Below are 14,638 nucleotides of genomic sequence, written 5' to 3'. Positions count from 1 at the left end.
AAACAACCAATTAAGCCTATGATGTTCACGTGTCTCTTCTACTTCAAGTATTACTCCAAGTGGCTGTATCCAAAAGATGATTCTTAAAATTTACACGTAGACTGAACTCTCATACTGGTCTATAACAATTTCAAGCTTCAGTGAGAAGTCAAATAAAGACATGCAAATGTGGCAACAAGTAGCAGTTTCTACTAGTGATTTAGCCGCTTACTTAAATGGAAGAGAACTTACCTTGCTAAAGTCTACAGTGCTGTTTTCCCTGCTGACATCATTTTTATTCTCAGCACAGGCTGGAGCAGTCTGAGGAGAGACAGCCTGACCTGCTAAAAGAGATTGTTATTGCAGAATACAGACAATTACTTATAATGGGAGAAATATGAATTGCACTTTAACCAAACTAAGTAGAATTTTTAATAAGCTTATGACATAAGCATGAATGTTCAATTAAGTGGAACTATATCAATTCAAAGATTATCAGTTACAGATAGAAATGGGAGAAATCAAGAACAGTGAAGCCAATTATCAAGTTAAAATACTAAATGGTTAATCTCTTTGAAGAAAAGATGCCTACAAAATTTAACTAAATTTAACCATAACTTAAAGTTCATTGAATTCTAAATATCAATCAACTAATAGTATATATTTTAAAAAGACATAACTTTCAAGCTCTGACTGAAGAAATTTTGACAATATAAAAAAGGATGAATATTGGTAAATGCTCAGAATATTTTTCTGTTCTATTACATTTAAAAATCCAAAACACTATGCTCTTTAGCAATAAAACTTAGAAATGGAGCTTACTGGACACACATGATATTTGTGTCTATAACTATTCAGTTACATAAGCTGTGCTATTCATCTATTATGCAAGAAAAGATCACTAAACTAGAGTTGCATTGGTTTTCCATGAATTTTATTGAAAATATAATTATGAAGTAGGTCTCTCCCTGTGTGAAAGGTGAGATTAGTTAGGAGGCTCACAGAGCTGGGGTGTGACAATGACCAGAAGATACTAAGTCCATCATTTACCATGCAACAGCCTTTGCAAGCACAGGCTATCTGAAATATGCCACGGTTAGCAATGCATTATAGTCGACTCAGTTTGCTTCATCTCCTCAGCCTCCTCTCTGCCCATCTTTTTACTCACGCTGTGAAATGGGCAATGCCAATTCATTGAAGCTGTGGCAATGTATACATTTTTAACTCAGTGGCTTCAAAATGCCGCTTTTACTTTCATGGATCTCAAACATGAGAACTATTCCCCGTGCCTACTACCTTTTCTCTCTACACGCTGGCATCCCTGTTTTATTCAGAATTCAACTTTATTTTCATCCCCTTCAATTACTGCCAATTCTGAACTTCTCTAACACCCTTAAATGGTTACAGAAATTTTCTTCATTTTTCTTTTTTCTTTTTTTTTTTGGTTCTTTTTGCTGATCAACACAATTTTTTATTTCACTGCTTAGACTAGTAAGGCCGACAGTCAGAGATAATCTGTTAATAGATAACATTTTCTGGATTAAAATCACTTTGTGAGAAAGGAATAGATTTAATATACTTCTAGAATTTAGATATTTTTCTGCTTCCATCAAAAACAGAAAAATAATATATTTTGTGACGGTAAAGAGCCAATGACTTTTTACAGGGAGTTAACCTCAGTGTCGTCACGGACACAGATTCTCGTGTTTGAATACATAATTCAAGGTAATGCACACCCGCAAGGGAAGTCAGACAAACTGTACATTCTCCCGTCTCTACCTGCAACGCACAGCTACGACTGCATAGTTCAGCAGCAGCCGTTCAATTTACCGCTCTCAAAATAATAACTGTTATTTTTAAAAAGCCTTTACATAATGCATTTGTGCTACTAACAGATGTCTTCAATCACCAGTTTCACAACATTTCTCCATAATTGCATGAGTTGGAACATTAGATATGTTTAAACCTAAATTTATTAGATGCTCTGTAAAATTAAGTGGTAAGACTCATGTTACAAAAAAATTAAATAAACATATATATATGTTTTCTTATACTAATTTATGCCACGTAGCCAGTAACTACATGAAATATCATTTACATAATAAGAAAACACATACAAAAAGAGTCAACCTAATACAAAACCAACTTTGATGAGATTAAATCAGATAGCAAATATGCTAGAATTTCTTTTTTATTTCTTTTTTATTTTCTATATTCTTTGTTTACATTCTAAAAGCTTTCCCCTTTCCCAGTCCCCCCCCCCCATATGTCATAAGTCCTCTTCTCTCCATCCATTCTCCTATCTTTCCCCCTCCCTTTTCTCTGTCCTGGTACTCCCCTACAATGCTGGATCAAGCCTTTCCAGGATTAGTATGCTAGAATTTCTAATTTGAAAGAAATCTGTTTTTTCTTTCATTCACACACACACATATATATATATACATATATGCATATATACACACACATATATATATATGTATGTATATATGGGACAATATTTCATAAGCTATATTCAGGTTATTAAACATTGGCACTTACATTTCATTTGGAAAATATTTGTGATAACTAGTATGTTGCTATTTGTGATAACTATAATAAAGTATTTGGAAATTTACTCTTCTTTGCTACTCCTGTTTTAAGAATTAAAAGTGTAAAATATTACCTTATAAAACTGATCATCAGAAAGTGAATTAGAAACTATGATCTTTGAATCTTTTAAGTGATATTAATAATAACCTAGATCTGAATATCAAGTAAGAAGCACACTAGATGACAGTAAGAGCTATGTATTTCTAGAGTACAGACAAATAGAGAGAACTTGTACTATAGTACAGAGAGGAAAGAATGTATTCTATAGTACAAACATCCTCTGTATAGGTATAGAAACCACAAGTATTTGTATCTTCTATACTTTAGAATAATACATGAATATATTTGTCACATCTAAAGTCATTCAAGGTTTAAATAGTATTTAAAATCTGAATTTAGAATCATTTAGAAGTGTTACTTCTAAATCTATACATTAAATTGTTAAAATAAAATAATATAAATAAGGATTTTTGAAAACTCTGTAGGGCACTGAAAATCTATAGGTATAATTTAAGAATTAAGTTTAAAAGGTTAGCTTATGTTATTTAGGGGAAATTACAATACTTTAAATAAAGCTTCTATATTCTGTTATAAAATGCATGCATTGTAATAGTCCACAGAATTGCTAGAGTCCATAGGATAGCTGTCATTGGATAATTGTTGTCCATTATCGCTCCTTGATTAAAACTTACTTAATTCAGGGATCACCACTCGAAAGAAGTTGATGGGCTTAGATTTCAAAATGTGCTTCATGAACTCAAAGACTGTCATATAAGACGAATGGACAAATACAGGGAAGGATTTTAACACAATTGCTCACTTCTATTTAAAAAAATGTCATTCATTCATAGGTGCAGTGACTATTTCTAATAGAAAAGAAAAGAATTTGCAAGGATATTTTCCTCTCCAGGGGAAAAATAGTTAAAAGTTAGAAATAAATTCTTAAATATTTAGAAACTTTGCAAGTATACTATTAGTTTATGATAGCTTTTCTAATTACTTTAGCATGATGTTTAAAAGCAAGTAATTTTGTCTATTTCTTTCTAATTCCTACACCATGAGCACTGATAATTGATCAGATAAAATTTCATGTAATTAATGACATTGTAAACTTAGATTACCTTAGCTATTGTAATATGCAAATCTTAAGGCATCATGAAATTTATTCAAAACATGATAAAGGTCTATAACTATTTATATGTAAATATTTGAGAAATCTGACACCATCATTTCTATTCAATGTTAAGTAATAAATATAAGTTTATTTTAATAAAATATTAATTTGTTTTATTATATGTGAATTAAAGTATAGGGTATCTAGCAATATATTAGCACCTGTTTGGTTTTCTTTGACTCATAGTTGATTGACCTATAGCTCACTCCTATATGCACACTGTGTGAATAAGTGATATAAAATAGCAGTTTGACATTTTTTTTATCTAGCCTAGATCAATCATTAAATAATTTATATCCTACATATGTCAGTATTTGCTATTGGTTAATCCAGTATAAATTGTACGTAGTAGAAGGAAACTGGGATGAAGACATGTAGGTACAGTGCTATTATCCTAGAGTCCAAGCCGGATTACACTACCTCAGAACCTTCAACGCATTTAGAGCACCCAGAGGGTGGAGGTGAGGGAGTACAGAGATGAGATGAGCCTGTTAGAGACAGACACAAGACACAGCAAAATGAAGAGATACAGAGATGAATGACAACGTTAAATATATGTGCAGCAATACATCTTTATGGAAATAGAGAACATGGAGAGAGATATAAACTTTTAGGAAATTATGATTTGGTGAGTTACGCTTCAAAAACAGAGTATTCATGTCATTGATTATTGAGAGTTGGTATGCCTGAAAAAAATTAGTTTTAAATAAGAGAGTAAAACTTTAAACATATTATCATAGAAATATGCTTGTTCTTAAAATGTAGTCAATTTCCACAGTTCAGTGACAATACAGCTCTAAACAGATACATCAACTCTGTTAATAATTAACATAATCTTAATTTTCTTTTAACAGTAGAAATGTTTACATTTTTCATATATAGGACTTTCTTAATGTGCCATATTAAGTAATTTTCTAGCTTTCTCCTTCAAAGTAGATCATTATGAGAAATAAATACCACATGCTATATTATTTACAGTAACACTGTGCTCCAAATATAAAATGAATCTCTAAACATATAAAAACATCATGCATCTGGGAATAATAGTACAGCATCATAAGAAAAGTAATTTTGAGGCAGTAGCAAGTTTAAAGACCACAAAGAAACATCATTAACAATACATCTGTGGATACTGATGGAAGGGCTTCAACACATAGCCCTTGTTCAGAATGTTCAACACATAGCCCATCCTTCTAAATCTAAGTGCTCTGCATGTAAGACTCTGAACAGTAAATTAGAAGAAGTTAGCAGAAGCTTTGTAACTTCCAGGTTCTAAATAAAAATGGCAACTGGAAATTATTCTTACTAAGAGGGAGGAAAGGCATGGAAGTAGGAGAAGAGTTAGAAATTAGTAGTAATGGATGGGGGGGGGGTGAAGATATCCTATACTACAGAAGTCATGAGTCCCAATAATTATCAAAAACATGTAAGCAGTAAATTAACATCATTTTACAACAGAATTGCAATACAAATGTCTCTATGTGTAAGGGAATGTGTGACAGAAATGATAAATAGAAGCATTAATGTATTTTGGTTTCTTTATCATCTAACACAAGTCACATTTGTGTTTGAAATGTGTTTCTGGATTCAAGAAGTGACTTGAATAGTCTTGATATTTTTCATTTCAGTATTCTTTTCAGGGTTCTAATGTCAAAGTAAATATATTTTCTATTATTTTTTGCCATTGTTTTGCCAAATGAAACTGTCACTTTCTATTGAAACATCAGAATCAGTCATTTAATTCTCACAGTTTTGATTCCTAATGAAAAGTGAAAGTTAAACACAGCATGGTAGCATTAAAGATGCACGGTGAATCCACAGCGCCATGCATCTTAACCCTGAGGATGACGTGCAGAATACAAACATTTACACATACATGTAACATATACATATATACAGCAGAGGTTTGTAGGTGAGACTGGAAAAAAACATAAATCACTAGGGAAAAGTAACAGAGAGAAAACATGGGCTAGGAAATGAAAGGGAAAGAAAATAAACTATTTTTTATGTAACATATAAAACAAAGAAGACCTGCATTTGAAAAGCAGTATCTGGATGTTTAATCCTTGAGAGAACAACCAAGGTAACATACCCCAAATCATTCAACTAAGGAAATAGAAACTTTATTCTATATGGTTCTTTATGTAAATATCACTTCACTTTTGAGGACACTTTAAATTTTAATCCTAAAACAAAACCACATTAAACAAGGGTAGAGAACTCATTTCTATATCTTTACTTCTTTTAAAGAAAACTTGTGCTATTGTCAAGTTTTTTTTTAAGAAAATCCTCTATTAATTTTAATTTTATAGTGTTAAAAAAGGAAAAGCCCATTTTTTTGAGTAAAATGTTTTGCTCAAGCGTGTTTTTAAAATAAAAAGAATATTACATTTATGCTTTTAGATGATAAGATTCCATTGCATCCCCTCTTACTATTGCACCATAAAAAATTAAGTCTTTAATCCATGTTTTGAAACAGAATGTCAGTTCTATATTTATGCTTTGAGTTCCAATTTCTTTGTTTATCTCAAGTTTGTCAGTTTATAGAGTCCATAAGTAGATTGAGAACCTTGGTAGTAAAGGTCTTTCTCACTTGTGGGTAAGAGACTTACTTCTAAATTGCTAAAGTCTATACATATTTTCAGACTTCTCAGAACACATAATTATGTAAAGTGTGTGAGGAAGCAAAACAGAGTCATGAGGAGGTGTTAGAAGCCTAGGCTTAGAAACCACCGCTGACAGGATGCTGCACAACAATACTTAATTGGATATATGAATCTTATTATAAGTGCTTCCAAGTTTCTATTACCATAACACATGCCCTGGAAAGATTTGTATGTGTTCATATAAAGGTTGACTGTACAGATGGCAACAGAATTACTCAGATTCTAGTTTTTAGAAAAACTAAGCTGTTTCACAGATAAAACAAAAGTCCTCTCTGTAAATGCTATCTCTACACACATCTGCATGTAGACTTTTGACTCACAGCTGGAAGACCATCCTCTCTCCCTAACTGTAATGGAAGTTTCAGTCACCATCAGTGAGTACAGGTCTGCATATGACAACAGAGGGTCAAGTCAGTAAATTCCACACCTTTCTCCCTTTCCCTAAAATGTACCTAAAATTTCAAATACAAACATTATGCTCAGTAAAAACTGAGGTAAAAAATATAGAAATTGTATCACATATGATGATTGGCTGTTTCAATAAACATACTTTGGTCTATATGTTATTGTCTTATTTCCAAAAATGTAATGAAACGAAAACTTTATTTGTCCCAAAATTTCAAAATTTTTGGAAAATTAAAACATGGGATATTTTAGTAAGATTTTAAGAATCAAGCAAACTTAAATCTTCCATAAAAGTTACTAAATATCTAAATTGGATTTCTTAACCTTGGCCAACAAAATAAATATTAACACTATAAAAGCAACAATCTACGGTATGATTTTTCTGTTCTCTATTCTCCTCCTCTAGGTAGTTGCCAGAACTTTCCATTTGTCCTGTCCACCCAGATGTTTTTCTCTTAAAATCTAATAAAATTGTCCTCAAGTTTCCTTTTAAAAGGTAATCCACTACATTTATATCTCAAATTATAAAATCTTTAATTTCACATTAATATGTATGTTTTAAATCAAATTATAATTTTGAATATGAATTAATTTAAATATAGTATTTGTCTTGATGTTAGTTCTGTATCTTCAGAATAGTCAGTAGAATCTACTAATATAAGCTTGTATATGCCATGGCATGCTTGTGATAATTTCAGTGAACTTTGTATCCATATATATATATATATATATATGGATATCTATGCATATATATCCATAAGCATGCTTCTGTGTAATACCAGTGCTTTTAGTCAGTCAAGGACAAAGGCTATATTTCATTTCTGTGTCTTTAATTTATCAAAAATTAAAAAAAAAGATTTTAGCTACTTTTGTTGGCTTCATAGTGTGTAATAAATAGAAGACAATACCTTCTCATACAGACATACAATCAAAATAGAAACACAAAGCAACAACACTCAGGGTTAGAGGATACCAAAAGGTAACAGAGTAGGGACCCAAGTAATGAGCCTTCTAGTAAAAGAAAAGGGAGAACTCTGTCTATCCAGTTACAGGGATTTTCAATGAAAGATTTACATCTTTTATAGTACCTAAATAAACAACAAACATTCCAAATGCTACTTTTCAATTAGAAATGTATCATTCATTACTATTCAACATTAAATCCCGAGACTTAATGTACTTAATGACTTTAAGGTACTCTGAAACAAATTGAACTATTCATTTTGTGTACATTTGACTCCGTAGTATGAAAACACGCTCATAATACAAAGTCTAAAGAAAATGTATCTTCATGTATTTGTAAGTATGTATGAAACTTTTAAAAACAGAAGAAAATCACAGAAATATTCTGTTCTGTCAATTCGTGTTACTGTGGCCAATCTTCATAAGTCAGGTCTTCTAATAAATCATTTGATATTTTTAAACCAATATCGTATTGCTAGGCTGATGGTGAACATTCTCGGTCCTTGAGGTTGACCTTGAATGCTCTGCAGCCTCCACATGAGCTTCAGGATTATGAGAATGAATGGAGCCCAATGTCCCACTCGCTCGTTGCTGCAGAGAAAATGTGGGACAAACATTCTGCTGACTGAGCTATATGGCAGTCATTAATTTTTGTCTTTTAGAACCGAAGAGTATTTACAGCTGAGACAAGAATAACAAACTCATATTGCCTTTATGGTAACTTCATTTTTCTTTATGAAGCTATGATAACAAAATTTGAGGTGATTTCTTAATGTAAATAATGAACAACTAAATTCATTTAAGGGGAAAGCTAAAAAGCAGGGTTATGAGAAAATAACTGCTCAAGTGTGCTGTTGTGTGAAGAGGGTGAGGAGGCTCCCTGCACACTGAGATGCTGCAGTGTAAAGGGCACTGTGCTCAGGAGCAGAAAGGAGGCTTCAGATAGGCTGCCACATTAGCTGCCGCATCGTTTTATTATCAGTAATGAAGTCTGTCGAGCATGACCAAGGTGGGAAAACCTTTTTCTACAAAAAAGATGATTTAATTAGAAGGCCACCACAACATAAACCATTTCATTACTCTTCTCAACTGTGAGAAAGAAGAGGCGTAGACTTTTAGGTCAAGATGGAAGATGTGTTCCATTTAGGTTTGCTGTTTGGATCTGTAAGTCGGAACTGGAAATGGATCATTTTACACCTTTTATGAGCCTTTCTAGAAACAAGTTCTTTGATAAAATTTCTACAATTTAATGATAAAATAAGACAAATATACTGTGTATTTTTGTGTGTGTATACATACATACATATATACACATATATGTACACACAAAACAATTCTATTAAATCAATATTAATTTCAACAATTTTCAAATAAAAAGTTTTAAGTATGTAGAAAGAATTTAATACTTCACGGTCCTATAGTAGATACAAAAAAGAACTTACCATTTTTATCCATGGAATTTGGTTCTGATTGTTTCTTGCCAATATCAGCAAAAGATCGGACGATGGGAATCCTGTTAGTGAGTTTTTTCTGGTTCTGGTGATGGTGCTGCTTCATCAGGGCTTCGTGGACCCTGTGACGTAGGTCTTCGTTCAGCTGGCCTGAGCTGACCTGCTGGTCAAGGACCATATCTGAAGACAGAAAGATGATGAGCACAGCTCTTCTGCTTAAAATGGATACCCTGAATATTAATCATATTAAAACAGGAAGAAATTCTTTTGACTATCTCAATACAAGATGTTTCAAATGAAAGTGTATCTTTTACAGGATTGCTACAGGGAAATGTGAATTTTCATCATGAATCTCTTAATTTTAATAACAACTTCTCATTTTTTCTAAACATAATGTATTAAACAAAAAGTTATGTTATTCATCAAACAGATTCATATGATTGTAACAGAAAAAGTTACATTATAGTCTGTATCTTTGTCTCTGTCTGACTGTCTATCTTTGACTGACTGTCTCTCTCTGTCTCTCTCTCACACACACACACATACGCACGCACACCATTTCTATTACATAGAGCGTAGGAATTTTTTTTAATTTATGGAGTCCTCTTACACTCAAAGTTTATAACAGTATCAAGTAGTTACAAAGTTCAGTTTACACCTGTAAGTAACAGAAAATGCAAATCACCCTAACTAAATTGAGTTCCTCTTTGCAACCAGGTAAATTTCAAACTTACACTACAAATTTCTCAGCCACCCAAGAACACAAACTAAAGATGTGCACTAGCCAAACACTTGACATTTTGCACATATTTTAATGTGGTTTTTCTATGATTTTCTAGTGAAGAATAATTTTTGTGATTCTTCTAAGTGGGGTTAGGAGCTGCTATCCAGCAGTTTGGTTCTTAGCATTTATATAGTAAACAAGCATTATATTTGTTACAAACTTATCTCTTTCTATAACAGTACCCATAGAATGTGTTTGATAACAAGGTACTATAACTAAAATGTAGAAGGAAAGATTTCAGAAGACTGAACTGAGTAGTACATTGAGATTTGTCATACACATCAAGTGTGCCAATGAAATAAATAACAGCTAAGGACCTTTGAAATTCCTCAATAATACAATATCACTTCACAGAGCCTCAGTATTACTAGTCTGCTCTCAGAATATCAAACACAAACTCTAATTGGTTTTTGGAAGTACAAATTATATAACACAGATCCCAGTGAACGGCCCTCTGCCAACACATTCAGTGCCCTGCACACATTAACATTAGCAAGCTTTCCTCATAAACTCATTTTCCTGTTTGTACAAAGTGGAAATAGACAATGGAGATTAACTTGGATCACTGTATAACATTCTAGCTGTGTGACCTTGCAAAGCTGAGTAAGTGCAGTATTTTCACTTGAAGGGTGTGAGTAACAATGTATCCATAGTATTTGCAGCTAGAATAATAATCTTAAAGACCCTTAAAGCACTGATTAGCAGATTGAGACCAATCAGTAAGTAATTTCCCAGCACACGGTTTTCTTTGCAATTTCCATGAAATAGGATATAGTTCTCTGAAATTTGTGAAGGCTTCAATACTCTCACAGTTTATAACAGTATCAACTAGATATGAAGTTGAGTTTGTCAATGACAGAAAGTACAAATCACCTTAGTTAAACTGACTCATCTGATTGACTTGCAGAAGAGAAACTCAAAATGAGGTTGAATCTAGTTCCATGATTCTGTGAGGCTGTATCCCTTTGAGGATGCACACTTTGGGCACAATCTCATTTCCTTTATGGTATAAGGTAGCTGTCGGCAGTAACAAGGAAATACCCTGGTTCCTATCCAGTAGGAAATAGATTAGCTTTTGTCCCTTTCTTTTATAAAAGGTTCATTTTTCACCTGGCATAGAAAACTCTACTCCTGATTGACACGAACCAATCACTGTCAGCAGAGATGGGATTCTTACAGCTTTTTGGACAGAACAAGAATTGAATTAATTAGCTCCAATTTTTCTGCCATGAGCCAGATAATAAATGATTTCTGTCACAACTACCCAACACTGCCTTTGAACTACATTAAAACTTCCTAAAGATTACTGAAATTGAGTTTGATACCATTTTTACATTATAAAAGCTTTTTCTGTTTTCATTTTCAGTCATGTGAAATGTCCCAAGTCGCAGCTTAAAAGGTCTACAAGACTAGGCAGCAGGCCATACTTAAAACAAGGAATATAATTTGCTCTGTCACTTTCTGTTCACAATGGGAAAGAGTTAAAAATGAATATCTGGGAGTTGGCAATGATGCATGTGAAGTACTTAGAAGTCATCCATTGCGATAAAAAGTCTCAGTCAATTCCAAAAAGTGCATGGCATTGAACGAGGAAATGTAAATTCATGTTTCTGTTCTTTGGAGATCAGTAATTTTGTTATCTCTGAATTAAAACATAATAAAGGAACTGAAGAACTGTCATCCTATTCTATTACTTTGAAAATTTGCTGTGACAAAAAAGTGTATAAAATACTTATTTACATAAAATAGAAGTTATAAGAAAGTTATTAAAACACTAATATAACCCAATTTCAAAGCAGAACCAGAAATAGGATATTAAGACTCCCCTGTTTAGTATGCTAACAGAACCTAAACTAATTATATAAAAACCATATATGTTATAATATTATTACTAAAATTCTACTAAGCCACAATCTCAGGAGCACTATACAATCTCCTAATGTCTATTAGAGTTACAAACAGATAAGACATTTGTTTCAGGCAGATACACAGGAGAAAGTAAACGGGGTTTAATAAGTACTCATGCGTTCAGGAGTCCCATGAACCCAGTCCACACATGTAAGGCACCACCACGTTATAGATTGCATTAGTGAAGGAGGAGGCTAATCTTCTTGTTTAAGGACAAAGCATACTGGCATGAGGCTTAAGTACCAAAAGCGTGAACGTGTGGTGACTCAGTCACCACCACATTGTTCTCTCCACCATAATCATACTTATCAGTATTAACTAGAAATGTAGGAAGGGATAATGAGCCACGATGGCTTTAGGCCCAAAGTTGAGCCCTCACATCTCAGCAGGCAATGGTGCCTAACAGAGTGAGCTTGCCAAAGCCCTATGCCAAGATCTTGTTAAGAAAAGAAGCAAGAAGGAAAAAGATAAATAGAGCACATTGTTCTGACTTCAACCACTCTACAAAACCTATCAGTGCTGCATAAAAAGGTTTGAAGACAGAAGAGTCATTTTTCATCATAATTAGGTAATTGCTTTAGTATAATCAACTCATCATGGTCACAAAGTATTCTAAGAAGCTATACTTTTTGCAAAAACTATATAAATCTCTGCCTTCTTCAAATTTCCCATATAAATGCTCTGAAAATTCATGGCCTTAACTTTCAAAGAGAAAGATTCAAGAGTGGGGAGTATGAAGGGATAGATTCTTCTTGGCTGCCAACACTAACAGCATAAAAGCAGAACACTTAACTTTGTATACTAAGGGTTGTCATAATATTAACCTGGTTTTATAGCTTTGTTTTGTTTTTAATAGGGTCTCAGCATGCATCTCTGGCTGGCCTGGAACTTACTGTGTAGGTTAGGTTGGCCTACTCAGAGACGTGACCACCTATGCTAGGATTAAAGGTGCATGCTGTGCTGTCACACCTGACATAAACCTGATTTCAAATAATGCATTCTCATACCTGTCTTGAGTTTGTATTCAGTGGACCCAGTTATTAAATTTATCGTTTAGTGAAAAAGTTTAAGCAGCAAAAGTTGCTTTAATGAGTTGTGAGCTATGATTGATTATTTGTCCATGATACTAACTTTAGCTTGATTTTAATTTCTTTCTAAGTTTCATTGACAGAATCAGGGTAAAGTATTCACACTTCAAAGAGAATATTTCCATTTCTAATCTTTATAATGCAGAGTTTTAAAGAGATTAGTACAGACCATAAATTGTCTACAATGTATATGAATGTAAGTAGGAAACACTTTCAACATAATTAATCTCAGCATCAGAATAAATCATGGTAAGAAATTTTATACCTAGAGATTTGTGGATTTGAAAAGGTTAAGTAATATTTTGAAGGATAGAGTTTGGATTTTATTGAGTTCCCTGAAACATGGGGAAATAGATATGTTTTAAATTAACTTCATCCAAAAGAAAATCCTACTTTAATTATACCAGAAATTCTTGACAGACCTGCCAGATGCAAATGGGATTTTCTGTTACTAAATCTAACAAAATCTCTTTAAGGAATTATGAGAGTCTGTTAAAAAAAACCCATACCAAAAATCTGATGAAAAAACAAAACACAAAAACACTGACATGAAATAGTTTCCCATTCCAAAACAATATCTGTTTCCTTTACAAAGAAATGTCTAGAAAGCACTAATTCTACAGACTTTATACATTGTTAAATGACAGGATCCCAGATCTGAAATCATTAAGGACAAACAAATATGGTTTTTAGAAAATAGACACTAGCTATTAATATATGTACCTAGCTTTTGATGTCCTAAAATATAACAATAATTGATGATATGAAAAATTACTAGTTTTTAAATCATCATAATCATCAGCAAAACCAACTTTATGATTACAGGTTAATTCAAAGAAACTATTTTCTTATCTGCAAATATCATCCTTAATACATTAATTCTATATATATCTGCTTTTAATAGAAGAAAATAGACTCCATCCTACACTTAAAGATTGCAATAACAATGAGATATAATGTTAGATAAGATCAAACTGCAAAGTTTAAAAGACATAAATATGTAAAGCATATCTATCAAATATAATAAAATTACATGATCATAACATGAGTAAATATAAAAAGAAAATAATAAAATATTTTAATGAAAATGTAATGAAGGTTGAAGTAAATATCTTTATATTAATCTCAAGCTGCAATTACAAATCTTTTATTCACAACTGAAAAAAAATGGAGCAAAAGTCAACACAATTATGTTCAGAACCTGTAAGTTCTGTATACTGTTAGTTCTAAACTGAATAGTAATGTACAAAGTTCCTTACATGGAAAGTGGAATATTCAAGTGGAACTACTTGGAGTCAAATAAAAAGACACAGACTGACCAGAGAATCACAAAGAAGAATAAAAAGCTATTTGGGGTATTGGGCCCACTGAACTACTTTTATTGCAGGAATAGATTCAGAAACTGTAATTGCGGGAAAACTAGATTGAACACCGCTCCTCTTCACTGGGTCTACTGAGATGAGCGAAGGAAAGGCAGCAGAGATAGGAAAAACAAACAATTAAATCTATGAAAAGTTAACTTACTGGACATTTTCTGCTCAGAGTAACTCCACAAAGAAAACATTAGAAATCACATTTTTAAAGAAAGTTAAATGAAGTCATAAAAGGTATTGTTCTGGGATCAGTGTTGT

The 14,638-nt window shown here is 32.6% G+C and overlaps 1 protein-coding gene across 3 annotated transcripts in view; it reads right to left on the bottom strand.

The window, feature by feature from the left end:
• The window catches only part of Slc4a10 (solute carrier family 4 member 10), a 179,051-nt gene that overhangs the window by 96,131 nt on the left and 68,282 nt on the right, over positions 1-14,638 (bottom strand). For 2 of the 3 annotated variants that reach the window (XM_052181141.1, XM_052181142.1), the window contains 2 exons: positions 9,219-9,407; positions 232-323 (listed from right to left, as the gene is read on the bottom strand). In XM_052181141.1, coding sequence (XP_052037101.1) covers positions 232-323; positions 9,219-9,407 — 281 coding nt within the window. The remainder of the gene's footprint in view (positions 1-231; positions 324-9,218; positions 9,408-14,638) is intronic. The other variant, XM_052181140.1, reaches the window with a different exon arrangement.

The sequence above is a fragment of the Apodemus sylvaticus genome, chromosome 5 (assembly GCF_947179515.1).
Source record: "Apodemus sylvaticus chromosome 5, mApoSyl1.1, whole genome shotgun sequence".
Lineage (NCBI taxonomy): Eukaryota > Metazoa > Chordata > Mammalia > Rodentia > Muridae > Apodemus > Apodemus sylvaticus.
This window is presented reverse-complemented; position numbering and strand designations above follow the sequence as displayed.